At 43.7% G+C, this 22468-nt stretch overlaps 1 protein-coding gene across 2 annotated transcripts in view; it reads right to left on the bottom strand.

The window, feature by feature from the left end:
* Positions 1 to 22468, bottom strand: part of Psd3 (pleckstrin and Sec7 domain containing 3) — a 550748-nt gene that overhangs the window by 445809 nt on the left and 82471 nt on the right. Inside the window, exon 5 of one of the 2 annotated variants that reach the window (XM_078030945.1) lies at positions 21352 to 22221. In XM_078030945.1, coding sequence (XP_077887071.1) covers positions 21352 to 22101 — 750 coding nt within the window. In that variant the 5' untranslated portion in view covers positions 22102 to 22221. Of the gene's footprint in view, positions 1 to 21351; positions 22222 to 22468 lie in introns of those variants that run through there. The other variant, XM_078030943.1, reaches the window with a different exon arrangement.

Below are 22468 nucleotides of genomic sequence, written 5' to 3'. Positions count from 1 at the left end.
GCGAGGCAAGTGCTCTGCCACTGAGCTACAGCCTGGACCCTAAAGTTTATCAGTTATTTAAAAGGAAAAAAAAAAAAAACTTTGTCTTCGGAGCACAGAGTTGAGACCTTTAATCCTTCCCACTGCAGAAAAAAGAAACATTAGGAAATGAATTATGATGATAACCAAAGAAGGAAGATAGGAAAGAAACAATTCACAGAAAGTTCAAGGCCTTGGTCTTGGCTCATGTTCATTTCTCCAGGCTGCCGGCTCCCACTGGCCAGCATTATGGCCATGGCACCTGGTTGACTTCTGTCTCCTGTCACTATGGGAACACATGGCTTTGCTCTGTGCCCAGGGCTGCATCCTAAGCAATGGGGTAGGACCTAAGAACCAGTGGATCAGCAGGACTGCCTGTCCTGCCTTCAAATCTGTGCTGGAGATGAGTGCTTTGGACATAAGTTCAGCCCTAAATGACCCTGACCTTCCAAATGACATCCTGGTTGAGGGGTTCTCACTTCTGAAAAACCTAGGCTTTTGTGGAGATGGGGTTTATCTTCTTCCTTACACATGAATAACATCAGCCAAAGGAAGTGAATACATTATGAAGTTTTGAAATTTGAGAATATGTGGTTTCATGTGACCAGAAGAAAACTAAGAAGAAAAAAAAAATTAAAACTGCATTTTGGAGTTTCCAAAAGCAGATTTAAGAGTATCCCTACAGAGGTTTTGCCATCCATACCTATTTATCAATGTATACATATTTCCTATGATCTATAGCCACAGAAGTGCTCTATAGCTTAACGCCAACATATTAATATGAGCCACTAGATCTTGATTGTGTGAAATACACTCCTAAGATGAAGCCCAATCAATGATTCTTTCATTGGTATACCTATTTTTCATTGATAATATAGAATTCTTCTTTATGAGTTTCCCGGTTGTAAAGCTAACTGGGGGCAAGCAGGAAAGGAAGGCCATCTGTGGAAGGAGCAGTTATGGCAGGGCATGAAGTTTGAGTGGCAAGTGGCTCGGAAGGTGCCCCATCCCCAGTTATCTCCATATCCCCTTTGGCAAGGTAACAACAGCCTCCTTGTTGAAGGCTCCTGGCTTCTACTGACTCTGAGCGGCCCTTTCTTGGGCTCCTTTCAACCAGTCACAAAACACAGTGGGGCACATTCATTAGCCAAGCTTTCCTTCATTGCCTTGGCACACGCCACGGTCATTGGCCCCCTAGGCACTGGCCTCCAGCAGTGGAGTCTGGTGATGCCTCATTCACCCTCAGCCCTCCCCATTACTCGACAACAACATGGAATTGTTTTAAAAGAGAAATGTGAAATCATAGCTGACAAATCCTTCAAAATAAACATACACACAACCCCACCACACTTACAAAGCAAAGGAGACAAAGTAATCTAATTGGTCAAGACCTTTATAGTTAGAGAATATTCAGGGAAATTTAAAAAGGACATGGTTAATGATTTAATCATTGGCAACAAGACAAAACACACTATTATTGACAAATGACTCACCCGGTAAGTATGTTAGACTGTAAATACTATGATTGCACCAGGAGTAGCTTATTTGCTGGTGACCTCGTTAAATCATAACTTTAAAAAAAGTCACTTACCAGATTTTATACATGTGACTAACTCAGCTAGAATGTTCTCCTTCTTCTTACCCCCTCATTTTAGTTCCTCCTCCCTCAGGAGCATGTCCTACCTCCTACCCAAACTTCCTGACAACTATCCCTTCCCCATCCAATTGTATTTGATTACCCAGCTGCCTAACTAGGCTGCTAAGTGTATGCAATGTAAAGAAAAGAAAAATGCCAGTTAATAATATGTGCTCAGAGGGGTCCTCAGATGGAAGAGCTGGAGGGGTGTGGCTGATGTTCTGCACCCTTACATTCACATGCTGGAACACACCATGTTCCACTCACTGGGTTTGGCAGGTGGGACACAAAGATGGGTGAAGTGTGGTCTAGTCCCTCAGAATACTTTTGGTTGAAGGGGTGATCATCAGGCCCAACCCCATTTTGTAGTTGAGAAAACTCAAGCTTAGAAAAGCAAAGTAATTGGGGCTAATTAGCTCAGTCGTAGAGCACTTGCCTAGCACATGTGAAGTGCTGGGTTCGATTCTTAGCACCACACAAAAATAAATAAATAAAATAAAGGTATTGTGTTCATCTACAACTAAAAAGAATTTTTTTAAAAAGTAAAGTAACTTGCCTAAGTCATGTAGTTCAGACCAAATACACCTCTGATTCCCCAACTTTACTCCATCAAATACCATCTACTTGATGTTTTTCATATATAAACAAACATCTGTTCAATTATTAATTTTTTCCTTAAATAATTTAAAGGAATCTTTAGAATCATTTATAATAAATGGGAAAACTAGTATTTTCTATAAACAGAAGGTAAGTATAAACATGCTTTAAAATAGACATATAGCTTTTAAAATAAGAATGGTAGAAGCTGCTGGGAGCAGTGGTACACACCTGTAATCCCAGCAGCATGGGAGGCTGAGGCAGGAAGATAGGCAGCCTCAGCAAAAGCGAGGCTCTAAGCAACTCAGTGAGATCCTCTCTTTAAATAAAATACAAAATAGGGCTGGGGATGTGGCTCAGTGGTTGAGTGCTCCTGAGTTCAACCCCCCCCTACACACACAAAAAAGGTAAAAGTTGTGTTATTACCTGAAATCCACATTTCTGGAAATTTTGACAACATATCAAAATATATATTGTTTTTATTAACTCGAATATTTTCCAAATTGGGATTTTTTTTTTTTAATGGCAGTTTACCCAGAGTTAACCTGAAAATATTTTAACTTTTGAAGCCTGGTGCACTTGCTTGTAATCCTAGAGGCTAGGGAGGCTGAGACAGGAGAATGGCAAGTTCAAAGCCAGCCTCTGCAATTTAGTGAGGCTTTCAGCAACTTAGCAAAATCTTGTTTCAAAATAAAAAATAAAAAGGACTGGGGATGTGGTTTAGTGGTTAAGCATCCTTAGATTCAATCCTTGGTACCAAAAATAAATATATTAATAATAAATAAAAGTTTTAAAATAATAACTTTTGAAAATATTAAGACTGAAATTTTTTTTGTCAGAGTTGGGACAGGATAAAAAAGGTAATAAATAATCTTTTATTATATTTTATATCATTTATATATTTATTTATATATTATATTTATTTATTTAAATTATTTGTGTTATATTTTTGCAATAATAATCTTTTTAAATTATTTGAGTTGCTCTGATGGCTCAAAATCTTGATATAAAATGATGTAGTTTCCTGAGCATCTATCTTAAACTGGCCTCTGCTTTGCTTATCCAACCCCATGTGATTGTCTCCACATTGTTGCTACTCAGATACTGTTACCCCATTGTGCAGAGGCATGAACTAAGCTCTGGAAAGAAATTAAGTCACTTTCCTGGACACAAATCATGAGTGTGGTAGGAACCATTTCCTAGGACCATCTGGATTCCAAGTTCCTCCTCTTCATCTGAGGATACAGTAGCACAGGCGAACTGGAGGGCACAGAATCTGGCCTGAGGTGTGTAGTCAGAATGGCATTCCTCACTCTTAAAGTATGAGGTTTTTTGTTTTTTGTTTTTTTTTTAAATACTTTATAACCTGGCAATTTCCCCTTAGGCTTAGGTGTAATACAAAAAAGAAATTTAAGTGAATTGAGAACTCTGGGTAGCTGAAGTCTAGTTAATTAAGCTTTTAATAGCATATTACAGATGCTTCTGGTATGTACCTGAACAGAGTAATATTAGACATGGACATGCATAAAGGGTTTATTTTGAAGTTAAGGTGGAAACATTATAACTGCTGCTCAGCAAATTCATCTCCTGAATATTCTGTGGTCCTTCCTAATGAGAAATGGTCAAATTTTGGAGCTATGCTTAAGATGAAATGAATAAAATTCTTCCCTTCTAACGTTATACTATTTCCTCATTATTCTGACAATTCTCCTACATGTGTAATTCCAAGAATTGAGAAATAGAACTTGCTAGATTTGATACCTTTATGACCTTAGCTTGAATTAAAACAGTTAACATCTACTGTCATTGTGTTAAATAAAATTTATAGGAGCCCATTGTGTTGAACTGAGCTCCTGCTGTAGGCTCCAAAGGGCCATACCAGAATGGGGTCACTCATGTTAGGTGCTACATAATCCAACTGAACTTTAAAATGGGCCAGTTTAAAAAAAAAACAAAAACTGGAAATACACAGTAACCAAGAGAAAACGACCCAGTTTACTAATAAGGAAGTCCCCTCAAGTTTCAACCATATAAAGAAAGGACATTTGTAACAACTAATCTGGTTGTGTTCCTTGGTTTTGCTTTCTTTGCCTTTCTTTCTCTCTAAAGTTCACCATCTCTGTTCAGCATCTTTCTGAATCTTTGGATGGGATGTTGCCCAATTCATGAATTGCTAATAAAAACCTTTTTAATCTTTAAGCTAAATTTGTTAAAATGTCACTTTTTAATAGTTCCCACTTCATAGATTCCAGGTAGATTTTCATTAAAAATATTAATTATCAAATGGGTTGTGGTGGCGCACATCTGTAATCCCAGCGGCTCAGGAGGCTGAGACAGGAGGATAGTGAATTCAAAGCTAGCTTCGGCAACAAAGGCTCTAAGCAACTCAGTGAGACCCTGTCTCTAAGTAAAATACAAAATAGGGCTGGGGATTGGCTCAGTGGTCAAGTGCCCCCAAGTTCAATCTCTGGTACCAAAAAAAAAAAAAAAAAAAAGGAGGAGTTTTATTACTCAAGGCTTATTAGAAACTTAGATTCTGTGATCTATTTCAGTACTGAGAAAAGTTTCCTTGAAGAAAAATTTAATTTTAGCAAATCCTTGTACTGTTGGCTGTATATAAACCATTTAGTCTTCCTCTCTTCTAAATTAATAGCTTTTTTTTTTTCACATTACTCTCTTAAGAAGGAGAGGATATGAGGAAAATCTCCCCACCCAGCTCATACAACCAGTGGAGGCTCTCTTCCAGTGTGATTAAACACAGTCCCTGGGGTCCTGCAGAGTGCACCCAGTCTTTGCCTCCAGATTCACCCAGCTTCCCTTCTACCCCAGAGCCCCGGGCTGCTGGTGCGCCCCTGCCTACAGTCAGATCCAAGTGTTCTCTTCAACTTGCTCTGAACCCGAGTAAATTATTTTACCTCATCTGCCTTGATTTCTTTAATCAAATAAAGTAGAAAAAATACTATTTTTTGTGGGGGGGGGGGTTCCCAGGGAATGAACTCAGGGGCACTCAACCACTGAGCCAAATCCCCAGCCCTATTTTGTATTTTACTGAGAGACAGGGTCTCACTGAATTGCTTAGCACCTCGCTTTTGCTGAGGCTGCCTTTGAACTTATGATCCTCCTACCTCAGCCTCACAAGCTGTGACTACAGGCATGTGCCACTGTACTCAGCTAGGAATAATACTATTTTATAATAGTGCTTTACCATCAGGTTCTGGTGATGTGGTCTGGTGGGGATTAAATTTAAAACTGCACATAATATAGCCATCCACAGTAACTGCTCAATAAATGTCAACTCTTATTACTAACCTGAATGGTTTCTCCCTGCTGAAAGCTTTTCCTAACCACTCACACCAGGCTGGGTGCCTCCATTATGCATGTCCATAATGCTTGACTTTCCTTGTGACACTCATCATACTTTTAGTTACTTATTCAATAACTGTCTCTGCAGCTAGATTATAAACTTCTCAAGGACAAGTCTGTCTTTTTTCATTATTTACAACCCTGGTGTCTAGCATGATTATTTGGTAAAGGAGTAAAAGTTCACTGTTAAAGCTGTAAGATGGATGTGTTCTTTGGACTGACATTCAATTATCATCTTTAAAAGTGATCTGTTTTTGATTATTACTGAACTAATTCAGTTTTGTGCTGGTGATGTGGTCTGGCAAGGATCACTGGGCATGGTGGTGCATGCGTATAATCCCAGCAGCTTGGGAGGCTGAGGCAGGAGAATTGTGAGTTCAAAGCCAGCCTCAGCAACTTAGTGAGGCTCACATCAGCTTGTGAGAAAATCCCAAGGAAACATCATCATCATCATCATCACCACCACCACCACTACCACCACCAGCACCACCAGCACCACCAGCACCATAATGGTAGATGAGGTTTCCAAAACCTCTTTTGCTTTATGGTATGTTCATCCCAATTATTCCAGCTCAGGCTCACAGAATTTGAGAGGTGGAAGAAACCAAATGACATCTTTTCATTCAGAGTTTCATTTAAGAGATAAAGAGACGGGTATGGTGGTGCATGCCTACAATCTCAGAGCTCAGGAGGCTGAGGCAGGAGTATTGCTAGTTCAAAGATAGCCTCAGCAACTTAGTGAGGCCCTAAGCAATTCAGAGAGACACTACTTATAAATAAAATATTAAAAAGGGCTGGGAATGTGGCTCAGTGATTAAGCGCCCCTGGGTTCCATCCCTGGTATCAAAAGCAAGCAAACAAACAAAAAAAAGAGATAAGGAAACTTCAAGGCTTCATCACATCAAGAATCACTGTATCTTCCAAATGGCAAGAGCCCCAGAAAAGCCACTGGCCTCCGATTCCTTTTTTTTTTTAGTTGTGGACGGATAGACATTTATTTTTAAGTGGTGCTCACACAGGCTAGGCAAGTGCTCTACCTCTGAGCCACAACCCCAGCCCCTGACTGTTTTTTTGAACTCTAAAGCCTGAATCACAACTTTCCAGAGCATCACTCAGGTAGCTCTGGAGAGGATGGGAACTCCCACGTAAGAGGGCAGGTGGACAGAAGGGGCGCCATGACTTGGTGGCCCAGGTGCAGAGTCTTCTGAGGGCACCCCAGGCCAGCAGTAGAGGTGCCTCTCAGGGCTGGGAATGGGAGCTGCTGTCTGAGGGACTGAAGTGAGATAGCAGGACAAGCAAGCAGGCAGGAGCTGTTCTTGAGAGAGCAGCAGCCGTTGCCGCCATGACTCACTTCCTCCCATTCGAGCCAACTGGGTGTCTGTTGGCCTTTCAAACTCAGCCCTCTGGACATTTTTCTGGCCAGCTCGGAGAAACGTCCCTGGCATCTGTCGATGTACTCGATTCTTTTCTGCCAATTGCAGCCACCTCCCTGAAGCCTCCCAATATGGAGAACCCTGTCTGAAGGAGAATCCAACAGACACATGAGAAATGCCCAATAATGTCATGGAAGACAATGATTTTCCACATGTCAAAAAGTTCAATCCAGTTCATTAATTGATGGCTCACGCCCATGAGCTAGGAACACAGGACTGACTTCCCAGTGCCCCCATGGTGTTCCTTTGCAGGCTGAAGAAGGAGGAGACTGGCCAGAGCCCTGAGGACTCTGGAGAAGACTGGCAGCCCACTGAGACATTTAGTGTAATGGTGGAACTAAACAGGGGATGCTTTAAATTTTTTTTTAAATCAATGTCAATCTCAGGGGGTGTGCACTTTTTACTTTAATCTTGACTTGTTCTAGCAGGTAGAGGTGGAGCAAAGAGTGGACAGGGTGAACAACGAAGTGCCTTGGTGTGGCAGTGTACAGTCTGTTGATCTCTGCTGGGCACTTCCGCTTCCTCTCGAGGGGGGGTTGGGAAGGCAAGCGATCCAGCAAGCCCCTGCCACTCCTTGTCACTGTTCCCGGACTCTCCTCCCCCCAAATCCCTATTATGCTTCAAGATTCTATAGAAATGTCTACGCCTCCATCACACCCAGGTCACAGCTGTACCGGGGACTGTTCACACACTCTCAATTAGTGTCAAGCTAACGTAGGACACATTGTCTTAAACTGCCTAAACTGAGTGGAAGAACAGCCACCCAGTGTCCTAATTATTTACTTTCAGCAGCTTGAATGCAAATGTCATTAAATTTTTACAGCGGTTCTAGTGAATGCCACTCATTTTCATCTGTAGTTTCAAAAGAATTACACAGGGGAGCTTTTCAATTTAATATGAACGATAAATCTCATACATGTCGGGAGACCTCTGGCCTATAAAAGCCGAGTAAAGAGGTTTCCACAAGGGCTTAGCTCACTTGAAATAACTTAAGAACAAGACATCATTCTTCCAATGGGGGCAGGGAAAGGAAAAGGAACAGAGGGTTGGAAGAGGAGCCCAGTCAAGTAGCTAGTCAAGGAGACCCAACTAAAGTGCTTGGGCAGAATGTGCTCATGCAAAAATGAAGCAAATTATGCACCTATTGTGTGCACATCTGTGCAGATGTGGATCCCACCTTGTAGTAAAAAAAATAAATTTGTACATAAATTCTCAAAACTCTGTTGGACATAAGGGCTGTCATTATTGATAATACCTATAATTTAGTGCAGAATTCTGTGTGCAGGAATTGTGCTAAGCACTTGACTTAAATTATATGGAAAGGATGCTCACAGCAACCAAGGCTCAGAGGGCTGGGAATGTAGCTCAATGGTAGAGACTGTAAGCTCTCTGTAAGACCTGCCACCAACCAAGCAAAGTTGAATCTAAGATATCAAAATGACGTTATTAGTATGTTTTCTTAACATCCAAATTTCCTTTAACTTTTCCCTTTACTTAGGCTAGACAGACCTGGCTTCATATTTTATTTCTATGTTAAAAACTCCTTCCAATCATTTATGAGGGGCAGGATAATTGATTATCATGGACTTGTGGAGTTTCTCCTGAGTTTTTCAGTTCCTCTGCCTTGAAGCCAAGCCCTGATCTGCCTGAGCCCTTGGGGAGGTTTTGGTCTGGAGCAGAAGTTCCCATCAAGGCACTTCCCTAGTGTGGGAGACCCCGAAGAGAATATAGGAAATATTCTGGATGGAAGGGGAGAGGTGGAAGCCTGTGGGAGAGAGGAATTTGCTCAAGCCTGGAAAAGGGTAGAGAGAGAACCTGGGTGAGTCATGGGCCGCTCAGGGCAGCATCTGGGGAAGGGAAGTTCTGAGCAGGAGAATGGCAGAAATTAAGGGGAGAGCGAGCTTAGAAACGACTCCCACACAGTGGTGACGACTTTATGGGCTCTACAGCTCCTGCTTCCCGCTTCTTAACCTTGATCCTGATCCTCATGACTTCATCCCTCCAACTGTAGAGCTCTTTTGTTTTTCTGAATACTTCTGAGATTCTTCTTCTTCTTACTCCTTCAGTTCTGAGTTGTAGTGAATGCTGAATTCCCAGAAAATTAAGGTGTTAGGCATATATGATATAGAATTTAGGATTCAATGAAGAAAATAACAAATTTGTCTTTATATTTCAAAATTGGCTTGGGGGGTTGCAGTTTAAGAAAAATCAATTTCTATGCAGACATACAGAGAAGAGAGAGAGCCCAGGCCCTGGGTCCCCAGCAGCTCAAACCCAGCCAGAGCACAGGAGCAGAACTGCTGAACCTGAAAGTCCAGGATGGGAGGCAGGTGAGCAATAATGAGGGTGAGTGGAGGACTGCCAGTCAGAGGGAGAGGCTCCCCAAAGTCTGCCGAGCCGGTGCCAGGCTGGTTCCAGCAGTGTGGACGAGCACAGACTCTGTGCAAGTCCTGCTTGCACACAGAGTCTGTGCTCGTAGAGTAACTCCCTTGTAACGTAGTGTAACTCCCTTGATTCTCGTGTTCTGTCAGGTAGGTGCTCCCATAACCTCTATTTCACAGATGAGAATACTGAGGTTCAGGAGAATGAAGGGATTTATCCATGGCTCATAGCTTGCAGGGGCAGAGCAGGACTTGCACACAGAGTCTGTGCTCGTCCACACTGCTGGGCTGACCACGTGCTGCAGGAACGAGTGGAAGCAAGAACTCCTGGATGCTGTTGCTCCATAGAAATTTCCAGACTCCTTGGCCCAACATTAGAGGACAGGGAACCCTGAGAATATCTGAGACTCAATTTCTTGCTATTCCAATGGGATGAGGATTTAGATTAGCTTGTAGGATTAGATTAGCTTATAACATGATTTTATTAAAAATAATGAAATGGCCCTTTCTCTGAATATGTAGATGGGTTTAAAATAATACCCCCTGTGATTATGGTTCATGAATGGCTTCTCTTTTTTTTCCTCCTGCTTTCAACAGAATTAGAACTTATTATTCTTTATTTTTATTTTTATTTTTTTTATGTTTTGGGGGTACTAGGGATTGAACTCAGGGGCACTCAACCACTGAGCCACATTCCCAGCCTTAGTTTGTATTTTATTTAGAGACAGGGTCTCACTGAGTTCTTAGTGCCTCACCATTGCTGAGGCTGGCTTTGAACTCGTGAATTCTCCTGTCTCAGCCTCTGGAGCTGCTGGGATTAAAGGCGTGCACCACTGCGCCTGGCATTATTTTTATTTTTTACCATAAGGCATATACTATTCCAACTGCAGAAAAGGCTGAAGAGGTCTTAATAATCAGCTAGCTTGAGACAGAAAGAGGCAGAAAAGCCAACCTGTGAATGATACAGTTTTGAACTGACATATTGTTAGGGGTGCCACAAATTTCTAACCCTCACTTCTGTTCAGGAGTCACAATGTGGGCTCCCAGCTGGATCACCTGCCTTGATTTGCTGTCCCAATCAAAATCGTTCATGTGTTTTACAGCCAGATTGCAGCCCTTGCTGGATGTGTCATTCAAAAAAACATCCAGACTCAACCTGACTCCCACCCCTGCATCCTGCAAGCCCTCGCCAAGAAACAGCATCAGACTCACTGACTTGGACCAAATTTATAGGACCCATTCCTGTGTTTCTGCCGTCTCTTAGCAACGTCTCGCAGACTAGCCTTATTCTATTGCCATCACTGCCTGCCACCTGGGAGAGGAAATCTTCCAGGATGAGGAGAAAGCTTCGATTCAGTGGGATGCTTCAGATTCTGTGGGATTCTACCACATTTCCAGGTGTCAGCATGGAAATCTGTGTCACATTTTTTGGTCCTGATTTCAAATCCTCCAATGCTGTATTAAGTGATGCCTATGTTTTATGCTGACATAAATACTTCTTTTCATAACATATAATTATTTTCCATACATCTAGTTTACTATTTTTAATTTTTTTAAAATAACTTTGGGTAAAAGATATACATTTACAAGCCAGAAAATTTAATTTTCAGGCTGGAAAACAAATTTACTTTCTATATGATCACAACATTGTTACAGTCCTTCACAATGAATTATGAAATTCATGCATGAACTCAAGAGAAGCTTCATAACTCAAAGGCTCATTACAGTTTTTTAATTCACTCAGCTTTTCCTTCTTTCACTCAGACGGTCCTGAAGTCCATCTCTGCTGAGAATCTACCCCAGACTGAATGGAATAAAGATGGTAATTTCCCCCTTCAACTTATGAAGGACAGATGGCAACTTGCATGACATTCCTGTCTTTTCATCATCCCACTCTAAGCCTTCACTGAGTCTCACACCAACTACAAAGCTTTATGTTGCATTGTGTATAAGGGTTTTTTGTTGTTGTTGTTGTTGGTGGTGTGTGTGTGTGTGTGTGTATGTATGTGTTTTTTTAAATACCTCTTTGATATGTTTATTTGTCCTAAACCTCAAGTTTCTAGGAAACAGGAAAAGAGTCTTCTATCTTTGTTATATGTTTTTTTTTTAAAAAGTCGACAGAAACCTTAATACATTAATTTAATAATGCATAAAATAACTTGTAGGCAGTCACAATATAGTTCCTGCATTTGCTTTTTTGTTGTTGTTTCTTGGTACTGGGGATTGAACCCAGAGGTGCTCTCTTTTAGGGGGAAGGATGAGGATTGAACCAGGGGTGCTTAACCACTGAGCAACATCCCCAGCCCTTTTTTATATTTTATTTAGAGTCAGGGTCTTGCTGAGTTGCTAAGTGCCTTGCTAATCTGCTGAGGCTGGCTTTGAACTCGTGATCCTCCTGCCTCAGTCTCCTGAGTTGCCCTTTTAAATTTTATTTTGAGACAGGGTCTTGCTAAAATGCCCAGGCTGCCCTCGAACTTGCCATCCTCTTGCCTTAGCCTCCAGGGTCTCTGGGATTATACAGGTAGGTGCTAGCTGCTGCCTCCTCTTTTAATACACAGCTTCTATTTGGATTCATGTTTTGCTTCCCCCCAGGGTGCTTCCGAGGCTACCAACCAGAAGACAACACAGTGATGGAACAGGGGTGACAGCCATCAGTGGCTTACAAAACAGTATGAGAAGATGCGGGAAGAACAGTGTGCAGAGAACTACATGGAAAATTCACTTACTAAAAACGATTAAGGAGGGACTGGGGATATAGCTCCGTTGGTAGAGTGCTTGCCTCTCATGCACAAGGCCTGAGATTCAATCCCCAGCACTGCTAAAAAATAAATAAATAAATAAATAAAATAAGGAGGAGAAAGGTACAAAATTTTTCTATTAGCTTTCTAAAATGGCATGAAAGTAGAAATGATTTATTTAAGTCACAAATACTTCTTTATTTTGCAGATTGTTTAAAGCATGGAGCAAAACAGATTCTCTAGGAGAACAGTTGTTGGGGGGGGCATTATTTCCAAAGATTATTCACAATGTAGATTTATCAAACTAGGTCAACGAGCTCAGCCAAAGAGAAATATGACTGTAATTCTTTGGCTACGGGTCCACTCAAGAACTCCCTAAACCACAGAGGAAGACATTTTTGTAAAAACACCACTAAATTTATGACCACAAAGGTAGACTGAGTTTTATTCTTCTTTGGATTTTGATGCTCCAGCAGTGCCCACCACCCCTTGCTTGAGAGTCACTGGTTTGGATGGCCACAGGGTGCAAGGCTGTACTCGGGTGAAGTGTGGGGACTGGTCTTCCCATTATTCAAGTTTCAACTCAAATTCCGCCTTCTCCAGGAGGCCTCCTCTCATCATACAAATGAAACTATCCTTTCTAGTACCACTTCCCCTGTCCCTGCCGTCTGTCTTTTGTTCTGCCAAGCACTCCTCACAATCTGAAGGCATTGTGGTCACATCTTATTTAGTTTTCATTCTCCACTCCTACTAGAGAATAGAAGTGAAGACCTGGTTTGTCCTACTCATTGCTATGACCCCACTGTGTATCTTGTAGTGGGTGAGCCATAAATATTAAATGAATGAATTCAGGAAGTATGTGTTTTCCAAGTCAGCTTTCTATTGCTATAACAAACACTGGAGAGAATCAACTTAGAAAGAGAAAAGGTTTATTTGGTTCACAGTTTTGGAGGTGCCAGTTCATGATGGAGTGGATGCATGGCTTTGGGGCCTCTGGTGGGGAGGCAGCACATCATGGCAGAAGAATGCGTCAGAGCAAAACCACTATCCCCGTGTCTGGGAATCAAATGAAAGGGAGGAGGAGGGACTGGGGCCTCACTGTCCCTTCGAGGGCACACACCCAGTGACCTAAAGGCCTCCCATTAGGCCTTACCTCTTAAAGGCTCCATTACCTACCAACGGCACCAAACCAGGGACCAAGGGTTTAACCCATGGGTATTTAAGGAACATTCAAGCTATCATACCTGTTCCACAAGTTTACAAATTCAGGATGTGTCTACAGGCCTAGAGAGCAAAGCATCTCTTCTGATCTAAATCATAAGGAAGTAATTCATATTAAAGTTTCTGCCATTGTCTCCGGGCATAACACTCAGCTTCTCACATGGAGACCTCTACTTCTTTACAGAATGAACCAACTTTCTTTATATTTTAGACAAGTCTGTTGTGTGGTTTCCTGGCCTGTGGTAGGCTGAGGGAAACATACTAGAATAAGCACACTACTCATAAGAGCACACAGGGATGGGCAAACATGGAGGAAACTGAAAAAGGACTAGATAAAACGAAAACAGCTCAGAGAGCAGAGTATTTGTGGGGGAGGGAGAGGCATGGCAGATCTAAACATGCCAGCAAGCAATATGTGCTCTTATAGTGATTGTATTTTAATCAAATTGTGCCATATATACAACGTCTAATGAAACAGAAAAGGAGTAGATAGTACATGTGGGTAAGACAAGATTTTATCCAAAATGTTATTTTTTAAAAACTGTTAAAGTGAAATTCAGTATTCTAAGAATTTTCTGTTGACTGTATTAAAAGAACTCCCTCCCTCCTTCCTTCTTTCCTTCCTGTTTCTTTCTCCTCTTTTCACAGAACTCTGTATTAACCATGTGCCTCTTTTAGCTTGGACAGCTCAGAAGTTCAAAGTCAAGTTTGATTTTCATATAATCAGCTCCGTAGGGCTTTATGGCCTGTGCTTTGGTGTTCTTTCTCTGGTCTTAGTCTGGTCTTTTCTTGGTCTTCATTCTTACATATTTTCCTAGACTTGATCTTTTATTATCATCTTTCTCTATCATTTTTATTTATTATTTGTGCTATTGTTGTAGGGCATCGGAAACCCTTTATGGAAGAAGATTGAGTATGTGTATTTTACAAAACTCTCCAGAGTCTTCTCTGCTCATGACAGGAGATAAATGGGCTGACACATCAATGGTTCCTCAATGAGCAGTCACTGAGCTCCTTGCAGAGAAAATGGGATTTTCAAATGATAAAAGATCCTGAGTGCCTGGATAACACCCTGGAGCTTTTTAACCTCATAATCTACTGGACCTGGTAATTGGAAGGTTAATATAAAAATCATACATCCTGAAAATTGAAAGTTAAATTCCAAAAATTAAAACCGACTAAATATAATCACAGGAAATATGCACAGCACACAGGGCAGCCAAGAAAGAGTCACAGCTGCGATGACTTCAAAATGAAGGAGGCTCAACTTCCTGAGGAGGCACGCCCTCCGCAGTCATCCAGGAACAGCCTGCTGTGGGGCTAGGGTTCAGTTCAAGGAGGCAGGGTGACCCCCATGGAGGAACGTGGCCCACCTTCACTGTTGCACTTATTTGTTCTGGCTTTGGGGATGCTGGGTCAGGGATGCCCGTGATCTGATGTTGAGGGGAAGAGACCACAGGTAGAGCCTGTGATGGTGATCTGTTGGCCACACAACTCGTCTGCACTCCAGGACCTACACATGTGTAAATCTAGTCGCATGCTATCGTCACTAAAAATCTGCAAGAAAAGCAGTCTTTGAAAGAGAAAAATTGGCACATGTCTGTAATCCCAGCCATCAGGGAGACTGAGACAGGAGGAGTGCAAGTTTGAGGCCTGCATTGGCAATTTAGCAAAACACTGTTTCAAAAACAAACAAACAAACAAAAAAAACTTTTTAAGGGGCTGGGAATGTAGCTCAGTGGTTAAGAATCCAGATACTGATAAACATCTTCCCAAAGGCCATACATTCTATTTTTTTTTAAAAGAGAAAGAGAGGGAGAGAGAGAGAGAGAGAATTTTAATATTTATTTTTTAATATTTGGCAGCCACAACATCTTTTTTTTGTATGTGGTGCTGAGGATGGAACCCGGGCTGCACGCATGCCAGGCAAGCGCGCTACCACTTGAGCCACATCCCCATCCAAAGCCATACATTCTAGATTCCCTAAAATCTAGGAGGGCTCAGATGGGACATTACATAAAAGTAACTGGTTTATAATTTTTAGTTAACAACTCTCTGAAAAGAGTTTGGGGCATTTCATTGGGCTGGCTGCCCATACTCGCTCCTCTCCTCTCCACTCCCCATCAATTTTTAGAATTGTCTCTTTACCAGACCTACATAGCAGAACCACCTTCAGGCCTCAGCACACTTGATAGTGCTGTGTGAACTGTACCCACCTGTCCTCACTGTGTGTCCCAACTCACACTGGACCAAGGAGCTTCTTCCAAAGCATCGGGCATGAGGCCTATGGAATTCCAGTCTTCTCTGGACTGTTCTAGAGAGAAGGGAGGTAAACCCAGGAGTAGGAAGTGGAGGAAGCAGTTGTGTAGAAATAGAATATTGAAGAGAAGTGCAGAAGGCACAGTAAGGAGAGATGGACACATTGAAGTCCCTGGTTCTAGTTATCTGCATCTGTTTTGGGTTCTACAAGACCCTACATAAGTGTTATCCTTATAATGAATCCTGTTAAAAATTCACTTTGAGCCTTTGTGCCCTAAACTCTCAGACCAAACCTAATTTAATACTTGAGATTAGAAAATTGGGCCTATATCGGCATACTATGTTTTAAAAATGTATTTTAGTTTCTGTTTCTCCTTTGGATGCTGGAGAGACATCTAATTTTACCTATAAGGGAGTTTCTCAACACAGAGACTTCTCAATCCAATAGACTTTTGGAGATTTGCCACCAAAGGCTGTAGATTTGGTTGTCTTTTTATAAATACAGGCACCAAAGGTTTGGCAAGAACTGACTTGGAATCAATGGACTAGGAAGGGAAGAACCAAGACAGTCTAAACTTTCCATGTGACAGACATGGAATTCAAGCCCAGAATGAAGGGACTTGCGCTCCCTCAGCTACCTTGAGTCCAGAGGAGGGTCAGAGTCCCCCATCTCCGTTCCCAGTGTGGGAACTCTGCCACAAAGACATACACCTGTAAGGTTTTCCATGCACTCTCTGCTCTCTTCTCCCGATAGGTAGATTGAAGTGCTGAGAAATCGGTGATTCCTTCGGGGCAGCACCAATACATTGATATTGCCACAGGACTTCTGTGTGTGACTGTGGAAAGAAGGGGTACAGAGAGAGGAGCACACAACGTTGCCATGGAAACACTAAGGCAAATCACCAGAAGGGAGAATTGAAACTCATTCTGCTATCTCAGGCTGTATTTATTCAAGTAATAAATCAAGACATCTGTGTCAAAACCAACACAGCGTAAAATGGAGTAAAGATAAGCCTTGCAACCCAATCAATACTGTCTTTCTAAATACCAGAATCGTTTCAAAGGGATGCTTCCCTGCACACTTATCTAGATCACTGTTAAAATCACACATAAGCGTTTGCGTGTGCTTTCTCTCTTTTTCCAATTTCTTTTGGAAAATTCTGAACTACTCACCGAGAAGGATTTAAATACAGAATTATCTAGCCTATCATTTTATGAGTGGAACAGTTTCTAAACTTATGGCAGGTTAGAAAAGTGAAACAGGCCTGGGTAAAGAAGTATTTACCCCAGAGGAAGAAAATGACCATTTCCTGGGGCTTCAGTAGACCAAAGGTCAGCATTCAACTCACAGAAGAGAATTATTATTATTATTATTATTATCATTCAAACTAGAATCTGGTCTGAAAAGGAACTATCAATTGGAGAGCAGGCAGTTTGCAGTACTAGTCCTAAAATTCTGCATGGGCCTTGGTGTTACTACTGGAAGGGGGCATGGAGTCTGTCATACCCCAGAATTCCTAGCTCCCTATTGAAATCCAGGGGCTTGTTAAGAAAGGAATGCCCACCTTGTATGGAACTGTCCTGCAGTGAAGTCCTCTGACTAAATAATAAATCTTAAGAGACAAGCAGATTTAGATGAAATGAAATTGCTTTAATCCTTTTACTTCATTAAACAATTCCATTCCTTTTCTGGATTCATACGTTCATAGTTACCGCCAGACGTCAGATCTCAGAAGACCTCAGAGAACATGGGAGATCAGCTAGCTTTGTTCAAGGCGTCGGCAGAGACCACACAGCTCATTAGTTGACAGAACCAGAGCTCCTTTCTTTATCTCTTGGATCCCAGTCCCCACGACTTTTACTCTAAATAAAAACTTCCTGCCAAAAATTTATGTCCTTTACAGATTAATATTTCAGGTACTGTTTTCATTTTAAGGAATAACAATCCAGGCCACAGAGAGTTAAAACCTTTTCTCTAGTCTGCTGGACAGGGTCTGCTTCTAGGGAAACAGACCTACCCTGCATTTCCATTTATTAGATTAATGACGATCCTTGTCTCTCTCTCACATACCTCCAAGAACTCCTGGCCTGTCCTGCTCAGGTTTCTAAACCATGAACACTCCCAGAAGCTGGCAAGAAAAACTGAAAAAGTCGATCGGTTATGAAAGGGGAAGGGAAGAAGGAAGAAAAAAATTAAGAGGTAAAATTCTGGGGAATTTACAGTTATGGGTGAAAATCCTGTGAGGTTTGTAAACATGGCATTTTGAGGAAAATTCTAAAAAATACATTCATTACTAACTTTCTAAAGCCAGTTATAGAGCAAAAGTCACTGCTATTTTTAGATATGAACTATGTAAGATATGAAGACCTAGTTTTTTTTATATGTGGAAATTTCCCAGAGTGATTGTAGAGGTTTTATTGTTTGTTTTGAGTTGTGTCTTTTATCCTTATTTTCATATCTTTAGTCCCAAATTGTAGTCAAATGTTGACAGTTCCATGGGCTCCCACAGAGGGGCAGCAGGACATGGGATCCTTGGGGCAGGCTGTGGTCCCAGACCAAGGAACATCTTCTGATTTCACATTGACAGACCAACGTGGGAATGTGACGGCCTCAGATGGCATACCCCCGCGCTGGAACTCCACGTCCTTCAAACCCAGACTCCACTGCTTCTGGAAAGCCAGTGGGTGGTGTCTGTTCCAAACCAGTCCCTAGACCTGCTGTTCCTGTGTGTGCTTCTCCCACCCTGTCCACCAGGGAAATGAGGAGTGCAGTGTGGACCTCCAGCTCCCCGGATGCCGGTTACCTTCTAAGGAGATTTCGTCAAATGCAAAGGTAGTGAGAGACAGCAGAGAGGCCAGGTGCTGGTCATCATATAAATTAAAAACCAAGTGATTTAATGCACTGTACTCAGTCCTTACGATACTTGGAAGGATGTAAGTCAGAAATTTTCACACTGGAGCCTATGGGTTTTTAACACTGAGAGATTTAAGCTTGATCATTTGGAGTTCTGCAAAGAAAAAAAATTCACTCTTTACATGCAGACTTTCTGTTGAGAAGGTTGACACAATGACCTCCATCCTATGGTATGCACATAGAATAAAATTTACTTACATTTCACTTTTCTCTTTTGGTACTGAGGATTGAACCCAGGGGCACACTACACGGAGCTACATCCCCAGTCCTTATTATTTTTTTTTTTTTAATTTTGAGAAGGGTCTTGTTAAGTTGCCCAGCTTGGCCTTGAACTTGTAATCCTCCTGTGTCAGCCTTCTTAGTAGCTAGGATTACAGGTAGGTGTGAGCCACTGCACCCAGCCAATCTTTCACTTTTTAAAATTTTTCTTGAAAGTTTCCACGGTGAGGAATCAAGGGTCTCAGCTTTCATAGTTGACAATAAAATATTTTTTAAAAATATTTTTTAGGCATTTTTTTAGTTGTAGATGAACACACAGTATCTTTATTTATTTTTATGTGGTGCTGAGATCAAACTCAGTGCCTCACACATGCATGGCAAGCACTTTTCCACTGAGCTATAGCCTTAGCCCAACAATAAAATATTTTAACCAGCATTTTGATGCTCTAGATTCCAAAACATGAACTATTGTGCAATTCTCATGAACTAATTTTTTACATCAGGTGTCGGGGGCACCTTAATCTGCCCAGGGTTGGATAGATGGAAAAACCATCTTTGTTGATTTTTCTACTTTTGCTAACACTTAATGTGGGACTGGGTCACTGGGTTCATAAGAGTTGTAAGGCATTTAAAGGACTTGTGAAACAGAGGCAACTCATCTCACAGTTCCTGTCCCCATGGCAAAGGGAATCACACCTGTTCAGCAAGGTCAAGGAGCCCTACTCCTTCACCAGGCCCTGGAGTCACTATACTCACACTGACTCCATGGCTGGAGTCCCATAGGTCTTGTTTCCCTCTTCTGCAAAACAGAACTACAACTGGTCCCTTTCACTGCCCCAACACTTTAGTGCACAAATCTCCATGGCAACCTAGGAGCTGGTACATCATCAGTGCTTCCAAGATGGATAAACTGAGACTCAAGAGAGCTCCAGTGGCTAGGACTTGGATTTGGGGCTTCTAGCTTTGTAAATGGGAATTCTGCAATCCTTAGGGTAGGTGGAATCAATATCTGGGGGCCCATTTACACAGGGGGTTAAATGAGGCCGCCAAGGCCAAGTTCTGCATTCCTGCACCAATTCCCAAAGCACCCCTCCCTAGGGAATGGCAACAGCTGTGAGGCTTCGCCCTTTGCCCCAAGGCGGGAGGGAAGGGTGGGGGGAACATTAAGTTTTCAGCCATCAAACAGTATTAAAAGTACACAGACAGCTACTGTATGACCCCCCCCACATCCAGAGACTGGACTCTAACACAGGAGTGTGTCGTTCCTCCTAAATCCCTGTAGGAAATGAGAGATACAAGAACGAGGATGGAATGCAAGCTATTTCTCAAGGAAGCGTGATAGTATCACTTCTTCCAAGAGTTCCCGTCTGGAGAGAATTTGGAATCTTTCTCCCCATGCTTAACCGTGGCTGTCGGGACCCTCCATTAAAAAGACAAATGGGGAAGGAGTGTTGGTGTGCATGAGTAGGTCAGAGAGCCACCGGGTCTGGATGAAGTGGCATCCCCCTCCCCAACTCCCTGACTTCCCTGAGAGCCCCCTCCATGCCAGCCTTCCACGTACACCACCAAGAGTCCCCTTCCTGTCTCATTCCATCAACCCCAACACACACACTCACGCACAAAGTATAGCAGCATGTTCTTGCAGCTGGGTAAGAAAAGATGGAGGCATAATTGGAAACTTGGAACCCCCATTTTGAGAGTTGTACACCTGAACTCGGTGGAGAGGGTGGGCTTTGGCACCATCATGATGCGGGTGGGGGGCGGGTTAGAGATGCAGAGACTAGTATGCTAACAAAAAGCAGCAGGACCGTGATGGGAGGTAGAGCCCAGGGGAGCTGGAGTAGACCCTGGAGACCATACGGAGTGGCCTTTGCCTTTCCTGATGGGAACTGGAGGCTCTTGCTCAGGGAGGCATATCCGCTTGGTGGGGGCTGAGGATGGGAGGGAGATGTGGGCCCAGAATGTGCAGTGTTCCGGGCTGTGTTCTAGTTCTGGAAACCTCCATGGCTCACTGAAGCCTCCCTCACTGTCCCCAATGTCTACCATGGAAGCAGAGTTTGCTTTTGCCCTTATCTTTTTGGAAGGAGGGAAAGGACTTTTGCCTGACCGCATCTCAGTTCCCTTGTCTGAAACTGCACTTGTGGTGATGAGGACTAATGAGCTATGAGAAAGCACCCAGCATGATGGCCGGCACCTCAGAGGGCCTCCAACATGTCTGTGTCCACCCTTGCCCTTCCCCTGGTCTTCCCCTATAACGTAGGCATTTCCTTATCCAACTTTTATCCCCACTTCTTTGGCAGAGATCTTGGGAAACAGTAATTCATTGTCTCTTTCCAAATAGAAGGTTGCCAGGGGCTGGGAAGGTGGCAGAGCCCCCAGGAAAGAGCCCAGACCAGGCCGGGGAGGGCTGAGGCTGGGGGGCACCTCTGCTGTCCATAGGCAGGTCCTCCACGGCAGAGGGAGACTCAGGGTCAGGACTGGGAGCCACAGAGGGCACGGCTGTCCCCGTCTCCATCTCCTCTGCTGAAGGAGCAGCTCGAGTCTGGGGATTTAGGCTCACACAGATTCTTACCTTGAGAGGTGGAGCCGCAGGTGGGGCCGGGGAGCTTGTGCTGATCTGCAGAGCCGGGCAGTATCTATGGAGTTGTGCCCTTGTTGCCAGAACCGTGGTGCCAGCCTCCTCTCCACAGCTCTGTGGGAGCCCCTGGTAGGTGGCAGCGCCTCTCCTCAGCCCAGCCCTTTCACCCCTGTCCACAGCGTGGGCCCAGGTGGCCTGCGGAGTCGAGCATCCCCAGGCGTTCCTGGCCGGGGTGTCCATGCCCCACAGGTCCTGGGGCGCAGAAGAGACAGGCCAGTGCTGCCAGCCCACGGGGGCACTGCTGCTTCCATCGTTCATGATAGGAGCCGGGCTAGCACGCCTGCATGACAGGGGCTGTGGGCAGGCACGGTTCCGAGAGGCAGGGGCCAGGCAGTGCCTACAACGTGGGGATCTGAGGTGCAGGTCCTGGGCTTTTGGCTTCCCCTCCTCCTTCTCCTTCAGTGAACAGCAACTGAAAGCGGCTGGTTCCACTGTCCCAAGGCCTTCCCCATGCAGCAGGCTTGAAGGAGAAGCAGCTAAGCCCTGTGTGCGCCTGAGGTCCCGGCCTGCCAAGAAGTTTGTCCTGGGACTTGGGAAAATGTGTCCCTCCTCCAGGCCCCCTGGGGCTGCTGTGGAGGCTGCAGTGGCTGGAGACTGGGCGGGGAGAGCTCGGGCAGGGGGGGCCTGCAGCTGGATGAAGAGGAAGGAAGTTTTCATCTGCTGTTGCTGAGGCCGCTCAGCCATTTCCTCCAAGGGGATAGGGCTGGTCCTTGCCAGGGTCGAGTTTCAGAGCTCCGTGCCCAGGGATGCAAACGGCAGCAGCTGCAGGCAGACGGGACTCAGCCTCAGGGTTCCACGGAGAGCCTGAGGAAGCCAAGGGCACACCTTCAGCACCCAGGGGGGTCTCCGAGGAGGGGGTCAGGCCACGGTGTTGGCCACGGAGTTGGACCCTGGGCCTGTGTCACAGAGTCACAGAAATGCAGAAGGATGGAGAACAACCCGGGATGGGGGACTGGGGGTGGGGGCAGGGAGACTGGCCCTCTCACCCCTGTGTGTCTAACTGAATTCCTTTGGCTTCACAGCAAGTTTCCTCATATTTGAAATGAAACCA

The sequence above is a fragment of the Ictidomys tridecemlineatus genome, chromosome 14, assembly GCF_052094955.1.
Source record: "Ictidomys tridecemlineatus isolate mIctTri1 chromosome 14, mIctTri1.hap1, whole genome shotgun sequence".
Classification (NCBI taxonomy): Eukaryota; Metazoa; Chordata; class Mammalia; order Rodentia; family Sciuridae; genus Ictidomys; species Ictidomys tridecemlineatus.
Note: the sequence above shows the minus strand (reverse complement) of the source record. Positions and strands in the feature narration are given on the sequence as shown.